Raw genomic sequence first — 21107 nt, 5'->3', positions numbered from 1 at the left:
TGTCTTAGTTGAGACGCTCAGGATCTCCGATTTTCATTGCAGCGTGCAGGGCTCTTTAGTTGGGGCCTGTGGGATTTAGATCCCTGACCAGAGATTGAACGTAGGTCCCTTGCATTGAGAGCGTGAAGTTTTAGCCACTGGACCACTGTGGAAGTCCCAGAAAGAACTACTGTAAACACCTGGGTGGGAAATACACTAGGAATACGAAGCGTGTTCCACTGTGAGCCCTGAGGATGGAGGTGGGGTCTTCTGTTAGAAGGCGTTTAATCGCGCCCCATAGCCCAGAGGTTGCGCCGTACTGTGCGGCTCTGCATACCTGACTCTTACCTCCCAACCGCTGACACTCGCCTTCACCACCTTCAGTCTCAGCATTTTATTCTTAGAGCCTAGAATATCAGGCACATTTCTCTCATTGCATGCAAACCTCCAAATTATGCTGGGTCTTGGGAGCAGTGGGGAAAAGATTGTCTGGTGCCTTCATTCCAGAATCCCTGTGTGGACACCCAGAGGTGCTATAGGACACAGTAAGGACTCGGGTGGGCATCTTGTGGCAGAACTAAGGGGGAGTATCTTAGCCATAAAGGGCTCTCAGTTCTATTTTGCCCTGAGCTGGTCATTGACTGGACGTCAGGGAGTGAAGCTGGGTCCTAGTCAGGCACCCAGCCTCCAGTTCCACCCTTGCTGGTGTTTTGGCAGAGTCTGCTGTTAGCCATAGCTGTCTTGTTTATGAAACAAATAATTTTTAGATGAACTCTGAGATCCTTGATAAGCTCTCAGATGCCTTCAGATTTGCAGGTTCTGGGCTGCAGCCCTCTTGCCACGCAGGCGGGGTGTGCAGGGGCAGGAGTGTTTCTGGACTGAATAATCAGCTAGGTACAACTCCGTTGCCTCTCGTCTGTGTCTGCAGAGGGGGCTGCTGAACAAGCAGGGATTCCCAGGTGACAGGTTAATTATTCTCTGCATTAAAACGTTTCACCTTGGAATTCATCCAAGCGGCAAAGAATAAGCAAGGTTATCGTTTGATCATACACCTGTGTTAACTTTAATTAATGCAGTTTTCCTGGAAATCACCAGCTGAAGAATGTAAGGCATGTCCCATGGTTGATGTACAGCATTAAGGTTGGGTGCATTTGGCTCTCTGGAAAGAGACGATAAACACTGAAGGAGAAAACGTGTTAGTGACTGAGAGACACAGTTCCAGCCCAGCACTCTGGTCAGAAAAGCTTTAAACAAGCTGTTCTCCTGAAATGGAGATGCTTAAGCTGGTTTTCTGTGACCATCCATAGGAAAATATATCAAACCTTTAGATAAGGTTTAAATAACTCATCTGCCAGCTTTGAGAGCTATTCTTACCAGCCCCCCTGCCCAATTCTTCTTTTGCCAAGAGTTCAGGTGACCTTCATTCTGATCTTTCATTGCTGACCTATTAGAACTTAGAGTATATACCCTGGTGGCTCAGTGGGAAAGAATCTGCCTGCCAATGCAGGAGACGCGGGTTCGATCCCTGGGTTGGGAAGATGCCCTGGAGGAGGAAATGGCAACCCACTCCAGTATTCTTGCCTGGGAATTCCCATGGACAGAGGGGCCTGGCGGGCTATAGTCCTTGAGGTCACAAAAGAGTGAAACATGATTTAGCTACTGAACAATAGCAATACATGGAGGAGGCTGAACGTCATCTGGAACTAGCCTTCTAGGTCCAGCCTGTTTCCTAGAAATAAAGAAACTTCTTTCTAGACATAAAGCAATAAAGCTTTGTCAGTTGAGCAGCCCCTTCTTACAACATGGGGTCTCTGTGGAAAACTGACCTAATTTAACACTGTAATAATAACTCTTAGAAGAGTTACAGACACAGAAGTAATGTTTCCTGGGTCATCGGAATGTGATCAGCGATCGAATGCATCCCCGCTGTTTTTGTACAGAATGAGAGGAAGGGACATGAGCGCCTACACTGAACCTACAAGTTTTAGATACAACACCCTCCTTTGGCTTTTAATACATGAGGGGGTAAATTAGTCCGTCTGCCATTCAGATCCACGCACGTCACTGAAACCCAAGTCAGTGCTAGTTGCGGTGATGACAGTGCGGGTGCAGTTGCTTGACACGCTTTCTTCCTGTTATCTCGGGCTCTCGGGCGCCCCCCCCACGCAGCCAGGGCTGGTGATAAGCCACCACGCGGACCACAGCTTGAGCAGCTTCTGCCAGTGGCAGTCCGGACTGACGGGGAGAGATGGCGCTCGCCATGACCACGCCATCTTACTCACCGGCCTGGACATATGCTCCTGGAAGAACGAGCCCTGTGACACCCTGGGTAAGAGCCTCCGCTGGGGCTGGGACAGACTCGGGTGTGCCGGGCGCCGTCAGCAGCCCGGGATACGGAGGGTTCTCACCTCCCTCCCGGATCCGTAAGCGGCAGCTGCTGCCGAGTGCCTTTGTAAGAAACAGACGCCCTCCCTGCATAAACGTTGGCCAAACATAAAAGTGTGCTTGTCGTCACCAAAATCACTTCTTTCCCACGGAAAGTTCTCACCGATTCAAGAACTCCTGTCTCTTCCAATTTAAGAAATAATTTCTTTCATTTCTTCCTCTAATTGTGAGAGTGGGATCAAGAGGTCCAAGTGGGTCTCTCATGATAGGAAAGAAATATGTTTATGAATATTTATAGAGATACTGCAGTAATACTGTGCTCCTCATCTTTCTGTTTCTCTATAAATATCTCAATCTTAGCCACCTTTAGCATGTTTAAAGGGCCGACTGTATCTTAGTGGTACTTTATGATGCAAAACTTTTTTATACTTTTCCAAACAGTGTAAACAGTGAAATGTGAAACAGGAAACCCTTGGACAATCACACAAAGGGCCCTGACTAATGTGGGAGAAGGGCGTCTGTTCTCTCTTTGTGGAAAAACAGTCCACGGTTCTGTGCGATGTTCAAGTTACAGGTTACGATGCGGGCAACGCCCATGAGGCGGTTTTTGTGCGAACGGTGTGAAACAGTGTAAACAGCCAGCTATGGGCAGGGGTGCTCCTGGACTTTTCTCTTTTATCTATTTCTCCATTTCTTTCCAAAGAGACTTCTTTATTACACAAACATTCAAACAAGGCTGGGTTTGATAGAGGTCAGTCCTGACTCCTTGTTCCCAGAAAAGCCTGCATACAAAGTGGGCCCTCAGCTACCTGCGTCGCCGTGGGATCCAGCAGGGTTCCCGGCCCCCAGCTGGTGAGCCTGACCCACTGGGCCTACACCGTGCAGGCAGTGAGGCTGACCGGGAACGCCTGCTCTCCTTCTGGGGCCTGGAACCGGGGCCCACACCAGGCAGAGATGCCCTGTGGCCAGCCCCCAGCCAACGCCTGGACCTGAGTCTCTGCTGAGAACTCCTGGTTGGCATTATTCCTCCTGTGAGGGGAATTAAGTCCTTTTGTGCAAGGAGAGTGCGGAGAGGGCCCCAGATCTTATGGCCTGGTTTTCCCCGGGCATGTCCCCACGTGCTTGCTCCCTCTGCTGATTCTACACTGTATCATTTTATCCACCTTAAATTATACCCATGAGCAGGACAGATGCTGACTCCCCCCCCCCCCAGCAGGTCATCCACCCTGGAGTGGCCGTGAGGGCCACCGACACCCACTCTCTACAGCACTTTGTGTCGGGCCTCTGAGGACACAGACGTTTGTAGGAAAAAAGCTGAAATTCTCCTCCTTCAGCACGGAACCCCCTCTTGGATGTTGCCCCCCTTGTAAGCTGTAACTTGAACATGACATAGAACTGTGGACTGTTTCCATGAAGAGAGAACAAAGGCCCCCTCCCACGTTATTTAGGGCCCTTTACGGGGGTTTCCTGTTTCACGTTTCACCTGACAAAGACGAGGACCAGGCGTCTCTGAAGGACGGAGGGGAACACACACGTGTGCCGTGCCCCCGTCTCTGTTTCCCTCCAGTGCTGGGCCTGTATGTTCTTCTCATCCGTTTGTCTCGTAGGATTCGCACCCATCAGCGGCATGTGCAGTAAATACCGCAGCTGCACGATCAACGAGGACACAGGTCTCGGACTGGCCTTCACCATTGCCCACGAGTCTGGACACAAGTGAGTGCATCTCCCTGGCAGGGTGGAGGCTGGCGTCCTCTCTGGACTGGATGTTTGTCTTGAGACAGTGATGGGTAGGTGACGTCTGTAAGGGGACATTCCAGCAGGAATGCCATGGACCGTAGGAGATGCTCACGTAGGTGCATCTGTTTCGTTTGAATGCCTCTCTGTCCACGGTCTCAAGCGGTGGTGACCCACACGTTTGCTCGTTGCTCCCTCTCTTCATCTGTTCCTGCTCACACACGTGCAAACAACCACACATGGCAGACTCGTCTATCTGTCCCTGCTCCTCTGTCCTGTGTCTTGAGCTTGGTCCTGTGGGCTGACTGCATTCCCTGGTTAGCTCCTGCAGGACTCCACGTAACTGAGGATGGTAAACGTCGGTAACTTACTGTTCGAAAGTTTGCGTTCTGATGTCACTCTGATCATTTGCGGAGGTGGGTTGTGGTTGGTGTGCAGGGTATGGGGAACACAGACAAGCCAAGAGATGCAGTCTGGTAGGAGCTGGTTGGCTTCCCACATCCCCACGTGCCCACTGTTGTCAGTTGTGAATTGAAGCAGCAACAGGGCGAATGGGGAGCCTGGGGCCTTGGCGGATGGATGGACCAGTGCAGGACCAAGCAATTCTCAGCGATGGGTGGCTTGTCATTAGCAATATCTTTTAAAGTGAGAAGCTTACCTTTATTCCTGTAAAAATGAAACACTTTTGTCAATTATTTCTAGCAGCTGTTATTCTTAAACAAGCTTTCTTAGTCTCACTTTGAGGCACCATCTACTTAAAAAGTTATTTTTTTTTTAACTCAGTGGGGCTCACTTGCTGACTTTCTGCAATTGCCTTGTTTATATGAGCATCAGCAGTAATAACACAAATGTTTTTCTTCTGGATTGAAATTGCACTTGAAGCTTCTAGAAAGCGCACAAGCAGGAGTTACGGTTTTTTTCTAATTTTACTTTCATCCTCGTGATTTTGCTAATCACAAAATTTGCAAAAGGCTTTGTTCGTCATTTGGTTTTTGCAAAGCTGACTTCTCCATCCGGTCAGAAATTGGACTGAGGCCACTTGTATCATCCTGACCTGTTCAAAGCATCTGTGTGTGTGTGTGAATGAGTGTGTGTGTGTGTGGACACACGTGTGCCTGCCTTTAATAGGATCTCACAGAGGCCATGCAGACTTAGGCTCTGTGTGAACTAATGCCCTGAAAGTGAAGCTTCATATCTTATTACTGATCCCTTCATCATTACATGTAATGATTGACTTTTTCAGTGCCTAGAAAATTGCACCTACACTTTGCAAAGCTTTCAATTAAATCGTAATTGTACATGGGCTGCTGGAGTTAAAACTTCAAAAACTCCCATTATTTTTATGACATGGGGCTCTTGCTGTCCTCTGAACCATACCAGAATTTAATTAAACAATCAAGGTAAGAAATATTTAAGTCATCAAGGGCTGAACAAACCAGCATTAGACAAGCAGTTGTGCTCTGGGCCCTGGCAGTCCTGGCAGCCACAGCTGGTGAATTTAACTCAATTCAACTCTGTGCATCCAAGTCAAGACTCCCCATCTTCCGTGTCAACAAGCATCAGCGTTTGCTTTTATCTTTTTCCTAGAGTGGATGCATCTGTGCTAAGTCGCTTCAGTCGTGTCCAACTCTCTGTGATCCCATGAGCTGTAACCCACTAGGCTCCTCTGTCCATGGGATTCTCCAGGCAAGAGTACAGGAGTGGGTTGCCATTTCCTTCTCCAGGGGATCTTTCTGACCCAGGGATCGAACCTGGGTCCCCTGCATTGGTAGGCAGGTTCTTTACCACGAGTGCCGCCTGGGAAGCCCCTTTTTCTTAGAAGCCAGCTATTATTCCTTTTGTCACTGGGCTCAGTGTAGGTGGAAAAAGAATTCCTTCCAAATAAGAGCAAAGTGTTTTTGTTTGCAAGTGAGGATATAGATGGGAGGAAGGAAAGGGACTCTAGGGGTGTGGGTGCAGGGAAGCCCCACTCCGAACAGAACTGACCCCAGGAAATGAGCAGCTCCTTCTCCAGCACCTGCTCGTTGAGACCACTGTGCAAGAGTCAGAGAGGCTGGGAGCCCTGAGTGTTTCATGTCACCAGTGAAATGGCTTCTGACCGTTTTAAGGAAATAGGAAGTACAGTGCGGGGTGTGCCCAGAAAAGGCATGTGCCAGCTGCCGTAGCAAACAGCCTGGAACGGTAGCCCTGTGTGGTTATTCTGAATAGGGTCGTGCATGTCATGAACGGAAATTTGCATCTGTGTCAGCAACCTGATGGCTCAAATGGTAAAGAATCTGCCTGCAATGAAGGAGACCTGGGTTTAATCTCTGGGTTGGGATGATCCCCTGGAATAGGAAATGGCAACCCACTCCAGGATTCTTGCCTGGAGAATCCCATGGACAGAGGAGCCTGATGGACCACAGTCCATGGGGTCACAAAGATTCAGACACAACTTAGAGACCGAACAACAGCAATGATCAATAGTGTACATGTGTCGATCCCAATTTCCCAGTTCACCCCACCTCTCTTTCCCACTCACTGTCCATATGTAAGGGGGCATATTACTAACACATCATTCACTGTGGCTATTACATTTGTGCAGTAATTATATTTCAGTTCAGTTCAGTCACCCAGTCGTGTCCAACTCTTTGCCATCTTATGGACCGCAGCACGCCAGGCCTCCCTGTCCATCACCAACTCCCGGAGTTTACCCAAACTCATGTCCATTGAGTCAGTTATGCCAAACTTCACCTGTGAAACAGGATGTTTTATAACTTAATCAATGCAATCACTTCTCCACTGATCTCCAGTAACATATTAGGCACCACTGGAGATCAGTGGAGAAGTGATTACATTGATTAAGTTATAAAGCATCCTGTTTCACAGGTGATGTTTGGTTTATCTTCAGAGGACTTGGTCATTCAGGTTTATCATTACAGTGGATAATGTAATTGTAATGCATTTATATTATGTACAGCAATAGATATGTAAAGCACAGAGCCTTTCAGCCATAGACTCTTAACCTTCAGCTCAAAAAAGATTCAGTTCATGTCCACCCCGTTTCTTCTGCCAAGTTCAGTTCTTTATTAATCTCAAGGCATCTTGTGGTTTCTACTGGGGAATCTGACCTAGAAACAGGAATTGCCAAATGAGCACGTGTCTGCTCCTTTCGAGTGTGCAGTTGAGCCAGGTCTGGTGCAGGGTGGGCTTCCTGGTTGTACTGAGTCACCTGTCACACACAGCGTGTGTGGTTTGCTCGATGGAGGTGTTGAAGAATTGGTGCAGAGGCACGAGGGCTCAACTACACATTTTGGAGAATGTGTCATCTGGGCATGAATCCATTTGAAAAATTCTCATTTGCCAAAGGAAGTCATGCCATTCGGCAGGCAGCGCCCTGGAACTCAGATCCCAGATACCCTGTGGTTCTCTGGCAGCCTGACCATGCCAGGGTGCATAGCCTGGTCTCCTCGTCAGTGGGTTTCTGTACATAAAACCCCCAGAGTCTCTGAGACCTCAGTTCAGCTCAGTTCAGTTCAGTCGCTCAGTCGTGTCCGACTCTTTGCAACTCCATGAATCGCAGCACGCCAGGCCTCCCTGTCCATCACCAACTCCCAGAGTTCACTCAGACTCACGTCCATCGAGTCAGTGATGCTATCCAGCCATCTCATCCTCTGTCATCCCCTTCTCCTCCTGCCCCCAATCCCTCCCAGCATCAGAGTCTTTTCCAATGAGTCAACTCTTTGCATGAGGTGGCCAAAGTACTGGAGTTTCAGCTTTAGCATCATTCCTTCCAAAGAAATCCCAGGGCTGATCTCCTTCAGAATGGACTGGTTGGATCTCCATGCAGTCCAAGGGACGCTCAAGAGTCTTCTCCAACACCACAGTTCAAAAGCATCAATTCTTCGGTGCTCAGCCTTCTTCACAGTCCAACTCTCACGTCCATACATGACCACAGGAAAAACCATAGCCTAGACTAGACGGACCTTAGTCAGCAAAGTAATTTCTCTGCTTTTGAATATACTATCTAGGTTGGTCATAACTTTTCTTCCAAGGAGTAAGCGTCTTTTAATTTCATGGCTGCAGTCACCATTTGCTGTGATTTTGGAGCCCAAAGAATAAAGTCTGACACTCTTTCCGCTTATTCCCCATCTATTTCCCATGAAGTGATGGGACTGGATGCCATGATCTTCGTTTTCTGAATGTTGAGCTGTAAGCCAACTTTTTCACTCTCCTCTTTCACTTTCATCAAGAGGTTTTTTAGTTCCTCTTCACTTTCTGCCATAAGGGTGGTATCATCTGCATATCTGAGGTTATTGATATTTCTCCCAGCAATCTTAATTCCAGCTTGTGTTTCTTCCAGTCCAGCGTTTCTCATGATGTACTCTGCCTAAAGCAGGTGCAATTTGAGTTCTGTTACTTGAGCTGAGCATTGCTTGTATATGAAGTTGGCTTAAATACATAATTTTCATGGTCATCACAGACCATCAAGAAGATATTAAACATACTGCGCTCAAGAGTATGCATGAGCCATCATCCTGCCCCCCCCCTCTTTTTTCTACTATTTACCAATTCATCTGGGGGCTTCCTGGTTGGTAAAGAACTCACCTGCCAACACAGGACATGTAGGTTCGATCCTTGGTTGGGAAGATCCCTGGGAGGAGGGCATGGCAACCCACTCCAGTATTCTTGCCTGGAGAATCCCACAGACAGAGAAGCCTGGTGGGCTACAGTCCATGGGGCCACAGAGAGGCAGACATGAGTGCACACACACATGCACGCACTGATCCGTTCACCAGGCACAATTTGCCTTCTGCCAGCAGACCATTGTGCAGGATTGTACAAACCGACTAGTGATCCATGCCCTCCAAAAGCCTAAAGCAAGGTGAGATAGACATGGCATGCGAGAGGTCAAGCAGTGAGGGCTGCAAGCTTGGCAAGATGTGCAAGGAAGATCAGGGAAGGCTTTTGGAAAGAAACAGAATTGGTGTGCGGATACCATTCTGTTTAGCCATCCTTAGCTGGTGCTATTAGATGCCCTTCCAAGCGCTGGATGGTGATGTGTGCACCTCACTGATTTGTGGCTGTTCTCTGCCATCAGCCTGAGCCCCTAGCTGGACCAGGTAGGCACATGGGTGATTTTAAGGGTTTAAAGAATATCAAAGCAATAGTTGCTTAAAGATCATCTGATGTGGTGATTGTCAGACTGTCCCCCAGGAGCCCCAGCAGGTTGGGGCATCATTTCTTACCAATTTTGTTTATTGTCATTCCTCTTAAGATTTTTGTTTGTGTGACCAAAAGTATCTGAAACCCATTGATCTTCAGCTGAACTGCCTCCTCATTACCACCCGTACACACACACACACACATACACCAAAGTTATGTCTGCAAGTGATAGCTGGCATCTGGGTGTCTTGAGATTTGGTCAAGACCACATGTGAATCAGGGAAAGAGATATTTTGAATTTTCCTTTTTTTGACATGCATGGTGCCAGATATGCTGAACAGTTTGAGGAGAGTTTTATTATCCCATTTTATAGGCGAGAAAACTGAGACTCAGGAACTTGAAAAATTTGCTCCACATCAAACCACTTGTGAATGACAGGGCCAAGACCGTGGCTGGAGGTTCCCCCACTGCCGCAACTCATGTTCTCCCAGGTTATCTGAGCTGCCCTGGCTTCAAGAGTCCCGCCTGGCTGCTGTCCCCGGGTCGGCTTCCTGTCTGTCAGGGAGGATGGGTTTGCTTCTGGAAAAGCCTGCACCGGAGTCTGGACAGGTCCTGCCTGTGACGCCATCATCACAGCCAGCGTGTGGTCTACCTTCCAGATGACTCTGACCCAGCGTTACTTCCGGAGGGTCTTCCCTTTGTCTTAACCACTGCTGTCTGATCAGCCTGAAATAGTGATGCAACCTCTAAACATGCTTGTTCATCCTGGGTATATCATTGCGTGCATGTGTGCCAAAGTCATCAGTCATGTCCGACTCTGCAACCCAATGGACCGTAGCGCACCAGGCTCCAGAATACTGGAGTGAGTCACCACACCCTCCTCCAGAGGATCTTCCTGACCCAGGAATCAAACCCATGTCTCTGAAGTCTGCATTGGCAGGCTCTTTACCACTAGCACCACCTGAGAGGCCTGGGAATATCCTTAATAGTAAGGACATCCTGGCTGATGTAGTTGAATAACTCATAATTATGCATTAATAAAAAAGAATAATCTTAGTACCTGAGTATAGTCATAAAAAAAAAAGAAAATTCTGTAAAAGACATTAAAAGCATGTGACACTGAATATAATTCTCAAGTCCAGTTTGATCTGAAATGATGTCTACATTTGGGTATTTGAGTTGGTGTTATAGCTGGAAGGGTTTTTCTTATTCATTCAACAAACATCATTGGAGCACCTGTTACGAGCTAGAAAGTCCACTGGTGCTGGGTCTCTGAGCACAGTTAAGAAGACCTTCTGTTCTCTAGAAACTTAAAAGCTAGTACACAAGAAAGAGGGAATATGTATTGTTTTAAAATATAGAATAGTAACCACTTGGAATAAAGTACTGTGAGTCATGGAAGCTAAAAAAAAAAAAAAGTCTGGCATGTACAACTTGAATAGTAATTTTATTTCTTAGCTGCCAAATACCAACCTTATCTCCAGAATGTGCCCTATTCATTCTTCCATGACGGTATTAATGTTAATATCAACCGTGATTCTTGAGTGCCACTTTCATGCACTAGGCTGATCCCCCACACTCCCTCAGTGCAGTTTTGGGCTTGTATTACTTCGAAGAACAACTTGAAACATAGTAGTGCTAAAGTTTGGGTGGTTATCAGAATCATTTTGTTAGGATTCACCCAAACACCAGAACCTAACCCCCAACTTGGGCTTCCCTGAAGGCTCAGATGGTAAAGAATAAACCTATGACAAACCTAGACAGCATATTAAAAAAGCAGAGACATCACTTTGCTGACAATGGTCCATATATCAAAGCTATGGTTTTTCCAGTAGTTATGGATGGATATTGAGGGCTGGACCATAAAGAAGGCTGAGCGCTGAAGAACTGATACTCTCAAGAGAAGACTCTTGAGAGTCCCTTAGACTGCAAAGAGATCAAACCAGTCAATCCTCAAGGAAGTCAACCCTGAATATTCATTGGAAGGACTGATGCTGAAGCTGAAGTTCCAATACTTTGGCCACCTGATGCAAAGAGGCAACTCATTGGAAAAGACCCTGATGCTGGGAAAGATTGAGGGCAGGAGGAAAAGAGGGCAACAGAGGATGAGATGGTTGGATGGCATTGTCAACTCAATGCACAAGAGTTTGAGCAAACTCCAGGAGATAGTGATGGACAGGGAAGCCCGGCTAACTGCAGTCCATGGGGTCACAGAGAGTCAGACAGGACTGAGAGACTCAACAACAACCCCCAACATTACTACATCAAAACTCTACCAGGTGGGCTTTGGGGAGCCAGTGTATGGTACATTTCTCAGATATTCTGATGCTCAGACAAGTCTGAGAATCATTGAAAATGCCTTTGATGAAGATGTTTAATCCCCAGACATGGGATACTGTGGCTTTGAATTCCTTAGAAATGAAGGCAGAATTGGTAGCAGATTCATCTAGGGCACTTGCTGGACCCTGATGTGTCTTATTCATCTTCGAGTCAAGGGCCATCCAGGGGGAGGTACCTTGCTATTTCGCCTTCATCACTTTCTCCCCGAGGCAGCCTCCACGTGGATGACGCCTGAATCCTCCATTTCTCAGGCACATCCCCTCTGCCGTGCGGTCACCTTCGCCCTTGACTGAGTGCTTTAAGGGAATTTCAGGTGGAGGCCGCAAAAATAACCGCATATGCATCCCCCTGGGTGATGAGCGGGGATGGTGCAGAAGTTGGGCGGTGTTTGTGCAGCAGGCTTCCTTGGACCCACCCTTCAACCACGCTCAGGTTACACTATTGCATGGGTCCTGCCCAAGCTCTGACATCAAGAGTACTGGGTTCCAGGCCCAGCTCTGAGGCCCTGGACTAGCCTGTCTCCAGCCTCCCATCTCACTGTCATTGCAAATATAATGTCTACCTCGTAGACCTGTAGTGAGAAAATAGTACTTAATGCGCTTAATATCCTACCGAAAAATTGTGTACAAATGGGAGTTGTTCTTCTTCCTGATATTGTTAAACAGCTCTAAGGAAAACAGCTGAGTCTCCAGCCTCTGCCACAAGTGCAGATTCCCCGGCCCCCTGGGAGCCCACCTCCCATGTGTCACTGTCTCCCAGCCCTGTGCCCCTCCCTCCATTCATCATGGGGTTCTCGGCAGAGGAAAGCCCACATGGATCCAGGAACCATGCATCCCTCTTTGCGTCCTCCCTCTCTTCCCTTCCCCTATTTCTGTATCCCGCTCATTCAGAACTGCTCTCTGGGACTCCATGCAGTGACTGGGTGGGCTCTGTGCTAAGTCGCTCAGTTGCGTCCAACTCTGTGACGCCATGGACTGTAGCCCACCACACTCCTCTGTCCGCGGGGATTCTCCAGGCAAGAATACTGGAATGGGTTGCCATGCTCTCCTCCAGGGCATCTTCCCAACCCAGGAATCAAACTGGGGTCTCCTTACTGCAGGCAGATTCCTTACCAGCTGCGCTGCCAGGGAAGCCTGAGCGAGTGGGTACCAGACACTAAAGGCCAAAAATGGCTTGACTCTCCAAGAGTGTATCCGCCCTGATGGGACGTCTTCAAGGTCATGGAGCTCCCAAGTCCCCAAGCTTCCTTCCTAATGCAGCAAGTTGTGCTCTTTTGAGGTGGATGAAGATGGCAACCTGAGGCAATGCTACCGGACTAGCTTCAGGAAGTTAAGAAGCAGCAGCTGATTTAATGGGCATAGGCAGCAGCTGTCAGTGGGATTCTTATAAGCTCAAGGCTGCAGCTTTCTCAAGTGACAGTAAGGATGCACTGTTGGCATTTTGGGTTTTGACCATCTGCAAAACACCTGCCTGCAATGCAAGGGACCTGGGTTCAATCCCTGGGTTGGAGAGATCCCCAGAGAAGGGGATCCCACTCCAGTACTCTTGCCTGGGAAATCCCATGGACAGAGGAGCCTGGCGGATCACCATCCATGGAGTCTGAAGAGTCAGACATGACTGAGTGAGCGAGCACGCACGCCCACACCCCGCACTGGAAATGCTTTTTTATAACTGAAATGTCTGCCCTTCCCAGATACCTGGCCGTGGGCTCTGTTTTGATGGCGGGCACTTTCAATAGCTGCACAAATGGTAGTTTCTCCCGGAAGGGTCCATGACCACGTGGATATTTTCCCCGGTTTGGTTTCCCCTTGCCGGCCTGCCTGGCACACAGGAGGAGGGGTCTTGGCAGGGCTGACCTGCGTTGGTTTGGGCGCGTGTGACCGCTGACCTTGTTCTTGGCTCTGACAGACCTGTCTCTCTCCCGCAGCTTTGGCATGGTCCATGACGGAGAGGGGAACGTGTGCAAGAAGTCGGAAGGCCACATAATGTCCCCCACGTTGGCAGGGCGCAACGGGGTCTTCTACTGGTCCCCCTGCAGCCGCCAGTACCTGCACAGGTTTTTAAGGTACGAGCCAGCTCCCGGTGCCTTGGACACTCACGGCTGGGTCCGCCGAGTCCCGTCGGAGCAGTCCCCAGACTCAGGGGTACCGGCCACTCCCCTCCTTACTGTGTAGCCAGGTTCCTAAGGGGCCTTGGCACACGAGCCATCTGTGGCCCGGGGGTTGGGGTCCCCCATTGTAAAGGAGATGCAAAGATCATGCTTCCTTATTTTCAAAATACTTGCATGCTGGCTGGAAACGGGAGGGAAGTGGCTACTTAGGTCTCTTTAAACACACTCACATGTCTGAGCTTCGTCAAGGAGAGCGTGAGAATCATCGCTCTTGTTTCAATTATATGTTCTTGGGGAAAAAACTTAATACATGAAACCACCTTACCTTAAGAATTTGTAGCAGATTATCACAAGAAAAAAATTAGTAGACTTGGAAGTCAGAGAGAGAAAAGAAATGAAGGAGGACCAGGGGAAACATACAAATATATAGATCCTGGGGCTTCCCACGTGGCACCAGTGGTGAAGAACCTGCCCACCAGTGGAGGGGACATCAGTGATGCAGGTTCCATCCCCGGGTGGGGAAGAGCCCCTGGAGGAGGGCGTGGCAGCCCACTCCAGTGTTCCTGCCTGGAGACTCCCATGGACAGAGGAGCCTGGCGGGCTACAGCCCATAGGGTCGCAAAGAGTGGGACACAACTGAAGCAATTTATCTCATATAGATTGTAAAGGACAGCCTTTGGCTGTGATGTTGAAGCTTAAAATTGGGCTAAGGTGTTTCTAGAAACCAACACAAGTATTTCAAGGTAAGCAAAGTTTTACTAGCGCAGAATTCTTTAGAAATATAAAAACTGTATATGTGTGTATGTAAACACAATTGTAGATTTATACAGCTACAAACGTTTATAAGGGCCTCCGGGGTAACTCAGCTGGGGAAGAATCTGCCCGCAATGCAGGAAATCTGGTTCGACTTTCTTTTTTCCTGTTGCACAAATTAATTCGTCTAGTTCCCTGACCACCATTTGGGCAGGGTCACGGGCACCATTTGGGCAGGGTCACGGGCACCATTTGGGCAGGGTCACGGGCACCATTTGGGCAGGGTCACGGGCACCATTTGGGCAGGGTCACGGGCACCATTTGGGCAGGGTCGCGGGCACCATTTGGGCAGGGTCGCGGGTGTTTTCCTCTTGGCTGTGCTCCCAGTGTGTTGCTCATCATCCGATGGGCCGCTTCCCATGCCCCCCTGTGATAGCAAGCCAGTGGCCCGTTTCCCTTTCCTTCTGCCTCTTCCAGCGCTTCTCCAGACCTCGTAGCATGCCTTCTGAGTTGCATCCTGACCGCCAGCCTGCCGCTGTGGTCCTTCCTCACAGCCTTACCCTGAGACCTCAGCCAAGATGGTACATTTTACCACCTGAAGGAATGGTGGCTGCTTTCCATATCCCGTGCCACCCTGGAAGGGTGAGAATTTTGTGGATGATATCTGTATCCTGGGCCTCTCTGGTGGCTCAGTGGTAAAGAACCTGTCTGCCAACTCAGGAGACATGGGTTCGATCCCTGGGTTAGGAAGATCCCCTGGAAGCAGGCACGGCAACCTGCTCCAGTCCTCTTGCCTGGAGAATCCCATGGACAGAGGAGTCTAGTGGGCTTCAATCCATGGGGTTCTAAAAGAGTCGTACAGGACTAAGTGACTAAACAACAAGAATAACAAATCTATGTCCTGTAATATAAACCTGTACTCTAGGGATATACACTTGATCGCTTTTTAAAATTTCTGTTCCCAGAAGGGCAGCATTCACACTTTCCTTCAACTGACACGACACAACGGGTCCTTTCAACATTTGCTTTTCCCTGTACAGTGTTCTCTTGGAGTCAGGTTGGGGATTGTCAGCACTGTTTTAAGCTGCTTCATGTAGCTGCTCAAATTTTTAGGTGTGTGTGTGTGTGTGTGTGTGTGTGTGTGTGTGTGTGTGTGTAGGATTCTGCTTTCTCTAACAAAGAAGTGTATTGACAAGGAAATTTTTTAATGTTTTTATATCTGAAATCCTTTGTATAAATTTTATATCCTTAAAAATTTAATTCTTTTTCATCTTACTGGTCTTGATGAAGATATGTAAACATTATAAAATTTTTGAAATGTGCTCTGAAAACCTGAAAAGTGCAGGCATCAGGGATGCAAAGTGTGGGCTTGCAGGGAAAATCAGCTTCATGAAAGAGTTTGGGTTTTCAACTGCCAAGAAATATAGAAGAACTCATGGAAAGAGAGCAGTCCTAGTCTGAGAGAATAATTCTTTCCACGACATTAATCATGGGTACAATCGTCAAATCAAAATGTGACCCGGGGAATGACTGATAAGAGTCTGGAGCCCAAAGCTATTTTGTTCAGTGATACTGGAAGGTTAAATGCATGCTGAAGTACGCTTATTGATTTTTGTGCCGATTAGTAAAACTCTTCTCTAGCCATGCAGTAATAAACAGTTGCTTTCAGGGAGTTTACTAATTTCTTTGCACCACATAATAATAAAAATGCAAGATATTTTCTCATGCTCAGAAATGTTTTCTTGGAAGATCAAGTTTTCCAAGAAAGCCTCTCATTGTCAAATTCACTCTTCAGATTCTTAGTACTTGAGGTGTCTGGTTGTGAACTGAATGTGCCCGCAGTGTTTCAACCCTGATTTTTCGTTGGCTTAATGACCCTGAATCCATCTTCTTTTACATGTTTTCTGACTCCCTAACTTTTAAGTAATCAAAACACTGTTATATTCTCCACCAGTTAGTCAGCAGTTTGGATGTGATCCCGACAATGAGTAAGGACAAGTGACCAACTTTTCAAAGATGAATCTGCTTTCTTTTATTAGCAGTTTAGCATTGGGTATACAGAAAAATTATATATAATAAGGGAACTCAATTGGCCTGAAGTTGTCAGCATGACTCTTCTCTATACTTAGTAGGTAAGTGTTTACAGTAAATTCCTCAGACTCATCAGTAAAGACGTATGTCGCTTCCTGCAGACAGACAGACCTCATCACATTTACTCATGTCTGTATCTGGGAGGCCTAGGACTTAGGGAAATTTTAGCTCAGTATTTTAAACTTAATGGCAACATGGGCTCATCTTCAATTTGCTGCTTGAAAGTTTGAATCATGAACTGCTGATCAGAGAACATCGCCTCCCCTCTCATCACAGAACTGAACTGAACTGAAACATTTGTTCAGTCGTGTCCAACTCTGCGACCCCAAGGACTGTAGCCCGCCAGGCTCCTCTGTCCATGGGATTCTCCAGGCAAGAATGCTGGAGTGGAGTGCCGCTGCCTTCTCCAGGGGACCTTCCTGACCCAGGGATCAAACCCAGGTGTCCCGCATTGCAGGCAGAGTCTTTACTGTCTGAGCCACGAGGGAAGCCCTCTCATCACATAATCCACATTCATATGTGAGAAAGGTCATGGCAGGAAAGCAGGAGTGTAAAGGGGCTGGATGCCCTGGCGTGCCCCAGACCACTCTGTGGATGAGGAACTTTGATTTGGCCTGAAAGAGTCTGTTTGGGGGCATAAGAGAAACAAGACACTTCAGTTTACATCTTGCCCTTCTGTTTAATATTGATCTTAAGAAAAACAAGCCCTCGAGTCACGGCTAAGTGTAGTTTTTGTGAGACGGGAGGACGAGCACTTTCCCGTAGATCTGCCAGGGAATCAGCTCATGTGCCAACCTGGACTTTTCCGTGTAAGCCTGGGAGGCCTTGACCATGGCAAGTAGGTAGCCTTTTCTGATGGCCCGTGTCCTCTCTTGGAAGAAGAGGTGGTGAAGGTTAAAAAAGAAAAGATCTCTGGAGGTCTTTAACCTGTTATGGTTCATGAGTCATAGCGGGGAAAAGGACTTTGAAATTTTCTTATAGAACTTCTGGCTTGGCCCAATATTCTTCATTAATGTTATTTTTTTGCTGTGCTTGACCACATATATAATATATATGTACCAAATTATAAGCTCAATAACATTTTACAGCCTGGGGGGCCACAGTCCATAGGGTCACAGAGTGGGATGTGACTGAAGTGACTTGGCACACACGCGCACACACTTCAGTGTAGCTTCCAGGGAGGCGTCATCTGCGGCACATCACAATGGCCAAGTCATGGAGGCAGCCTGAGTGTCCTTCAAGGGGGGAAGCATAAAGAGGATTTGGCACATACGAGGTATATGTGATGTTTCTATGTGTATTTGCACTGGTGTGTGTGTGTGTGTGTGTGTGTGTGTGTGTGTGTGTGTGTGTGTGTTTAGTCGCTACTCAGTGTCTGACTCTTTGCGACCTCATGGACTTTAGCCCGCCAGGCTCCTCTGTCCATGGGATTCTCCAGGCAAGAATACTGGGCTGGGTCATCATTTCCTCCTCCAGGGGATCTTCCCAACCCAGGGATAGAACACGAGTCTCCCGAGTCTCAGCACTGGCAGGCGGATTCTTTACCACCGGCGCCACCTGGGAAGCTCATATGACTGTGTCTGTATCTACCCACGCACACAGTGGAATATCGTTCAGCCAGGAGAAAGAGGGAAGTTCTATCATGTGTGACAGCGTAGATGAATTTTGAGGGCATTATGGAATGTGTGAAAAGAGTCAGAGAAAGACAGACATGGTATGATTTCACGAATGTGTGGGATGTTGAAAAGAAAAACAGAAAGAGAGAACAGATTGTTACTTTGGGGTAAGTAGGGTGAGGTAAAGATTCCCCTCAAGGTGAACAACCCCACAAAGAAAAGTTGGGAGATGCCTAAGGTGACCTACTGCTGTGGAATTTGTTGTGATTACAGAAGTGTTTTGTTTTTGTTTCTTTGCTGCTAACGTTTGCTTATGGAAATTTATAAGCAGAATTTAGTTGCTATTTGCAAATACTTGTTTGTCCTCCTCCCTCCCAATGCAAAATTATCCCGAAGCCTGTCTCTGTAAGGAAGAGAATGCCCTGTTGGTGGAGGAAGAAATCCCTAATTGATAGTTAACCATCTGCTAGTGAACTGAAGGAGAGAATGAGCTTCTTCTAGGCCTGGGAATCTAGTCAGAAGTCAGCCTCCGTATAGAGCATTTCTGATAGAAATCACGGCACATGTTCCACGTGGAAGCTGGAGGCTATTGTGCAGGAAAGGGAGGAAGGAAAAAATCACAGCCTTTGAAACGAGTTGATCACGTTTCTGCTGTTAACAACACTCATTTCATCTTTTTATTGTTCCTGGCAAGGAGTGTACTTTAGACGGTGTCTGTTATAGGAGCTTCTCGCCTCGAGCATCTGGTTGTACCATTTCTTCCCACCTTCCCCATGCTAAGTGAGAGATCCCGTGAATGGCAAATGGCCTCCTCGGAAAAGGTGACATAGATGATGAACATGTGGCCCCTATAGTGAAATACGATTAAGATAAATGTTTTATTTCGACATCGGGGGGAAAAAAAAAAGTGTCCCTTCTTCTTTGCACAAGACATGTTGTAGATTTCCATGAGGGGAAATAAAAGGCCTGATTGCGTGCACACCTTTGGTAACTCCTGGCCTCACCAGCAGCTCCTCTGTGTTCCAGCACCGCCCAGGCTACCTGCCTTGCCGACCGGCCAAAGCCCGTGAAGGAGTACAGGTATCCCGAGAAGCTGCCCGGAGAGTTATACGACGCAAACACGCAGTGCAAGTGGCAGTTTGGAGAGAAAGCCAAGCTCTGCATGCTGGATTTCAAAAAGGCAAGCGAGTGTTGGCAAGTGTTCAGTGCGAAATGCTTCATAAAACCGTTGTATTCGGTGAAGCTGACGTTGATGTATGCTGCGTTTATTGGGTACCTACCAAATGTCAAATCCTGTGTGTTAGGGCTGGCCCTGTATAACAGGAAACCCATGTTTTACTGGCAAAGAAGACCGCCGTGGATGCTGCGGTAGGTATCAGCTTTCTCCCGAGTACTGACTTGGCCTCTTGGGTCAGTTCCTTCGGATTTATCATGAGGGAGTTCAGTGAGAGCTCTTGGTTGGTGGAAGCTGGCAAATTAATACATTGCATTCTTTTCAAATGGTGTTTAAGGAACAGTGCTCACTGCCCCTGCTCCCCCACCTTCCTCAGACAGAGACAGAATTTACCATAAGGCCTATCTGGGACTTCTGATCATTAAATTCCTCAAATGAAGTATTTCTAGAGAAGCCTTTCATAGTAGTCCACTGACCCCAGGGACACCAGCAGAGTGGTTTTCTCACATAGATTCCCCATATAACACAGAGACAACGTGGTCTTGCTAGACAAGGGAACATGAAGACTTCATAACTCGCTCTACTAAACTGCTCTCAAAGCCACCCCTAAATGGAATGAAAGTAGTTATTTTGGGGGCTTCCCTGGTGGCTCAGTCCATAAAGAATCCACCTGCCAGTGCAGGAGACCTGGGGTCGATCCCTGGGTCAGGAAGATCCCCTAGAGAAGGAAATAGCAACCCAGTCCATTATTCTTGCCTGGGAAATCCCACGGACAGAGGAGCTTGACAGGCTACAGTCCATGGGGTCACAAGAGTTTTCTTTTATCCTAGTTTATAATAAAATCAAAAGGAAAGTGGACAAAAATATATAGTCCTCCAGAAATCTCCAACATTTCAGAACATGCTGGGAATATGCCCAATTTAAATCCAACATGATCATCTTCTTTCTTCTAAACTCAAGTAGGTCTCCCCGCAGAGTCAGTTACAGCTGTCTGCCAGAACTGGATGTTTATCTCCTCAGCTGGGTAATCTCAGCTTGGAACCAGAATAGTAAATCAGCTAGCGTCAACACAGTATTCCCAGCGTTGCTTTTTCTCGTGGAGGAATATGTAAGATCCCTGAGAATTTTTTTTGTTACTCTTCTGTTTGCTAAGGAAAAGGAGCCCACATCTAACATTTTCTTTCAAAGGGAGCGTGTTCTACAGTATACTCCTGGTTTCCACACTGTTTTGCTGAGACTGTGGGCTATCATCTGTGGTAAACTAGTGCTGCATGGAAGATACAGGGAGTGAGTTAAATGCAGCATTTCTTTCTATTCTTGTTACTGTTAAGTCACTAAGTTGTGTCCAACTCTTTTGTGACACCATGGACTGTAGCCCGCCAGGCTCCTCTGTCCATGGGATTTCCCAGGCAAGAATACGGGAGTGTATTGCCATTTCCTTTTCCAGACATCTTTCTATTACTGAAGAAATACTTACACTCAGGGAAATGCATTTGTTTTAGATTTACAATTAAATTTTTACCTGGTAACCTTTTATCAAACTGAGGTCCCCTTTTGGTCCTTGCTTGGTAAGAGATTCTGTTAGTTTGTTTAATAATATTATTTACAGCTTCTGTAGCCTCTGCAATATTTGATACTTGGTATGTAATGATTTCAGAGATGAGTGTTTAAATCTTTAACAAAGATGATATGTTTTTCCCATCGGTTCTATTAGTTTTTGCTTTGTGTATTTTGAAGCTAGGTTCTTAGGTGTATACAAATTTTGGACTTTTGTCTTCCT

At 47.3% G+C, this 21107-nt stretch overlaps 1 protein-coding gene across 1 annotated transcript in view; it reads left to right on the top strand.

Annotated features, from left to right (window-relative positions):
* The window catches only part of ADAMTS16 (ADAM metallopeptidase with thrombospondin type 1 motif 16), a 183035-nt gene that overhangs the window by 62463 nt on the left and 99465 nt on the right, over window positions 1–21107 (top strand). The window contains exons 7-10 of the mRNA XM_018065480.1: window positions 2149–2308; window positions 3972–4077; window positions 13511–13648; window positions 19180–19333. Of these exons, the coding sequence (XP_017920969.1) occupies window positions 2149–2308; window positions 3972–4077; window positions 13511–13648; window positions 19180–19333 (558 nt within the window). The remainder of the gene's footprint in view (window positions 1–2148; window positions 2309–3971; window positions 4078–13510; window positions 13649–19179; window positions 19334–21107) is intronic.

Source organism: Capra hircus, chromosome 20 (assembly GCF_001704415.2).
Source record: "Capra hircus breed San Clemente chromosome 20, ASM170441v1, whole genome shotgun sequence".
Taxonomy (NCBI): Eukaryota; Metazoa; Chordata; class Mammalia; order Artiodactyla; family Bovidae; genus Capra; species Capra hircus.
This window is presented reverse-complemented; position numbering and strand designations above follow the sequence as displayed.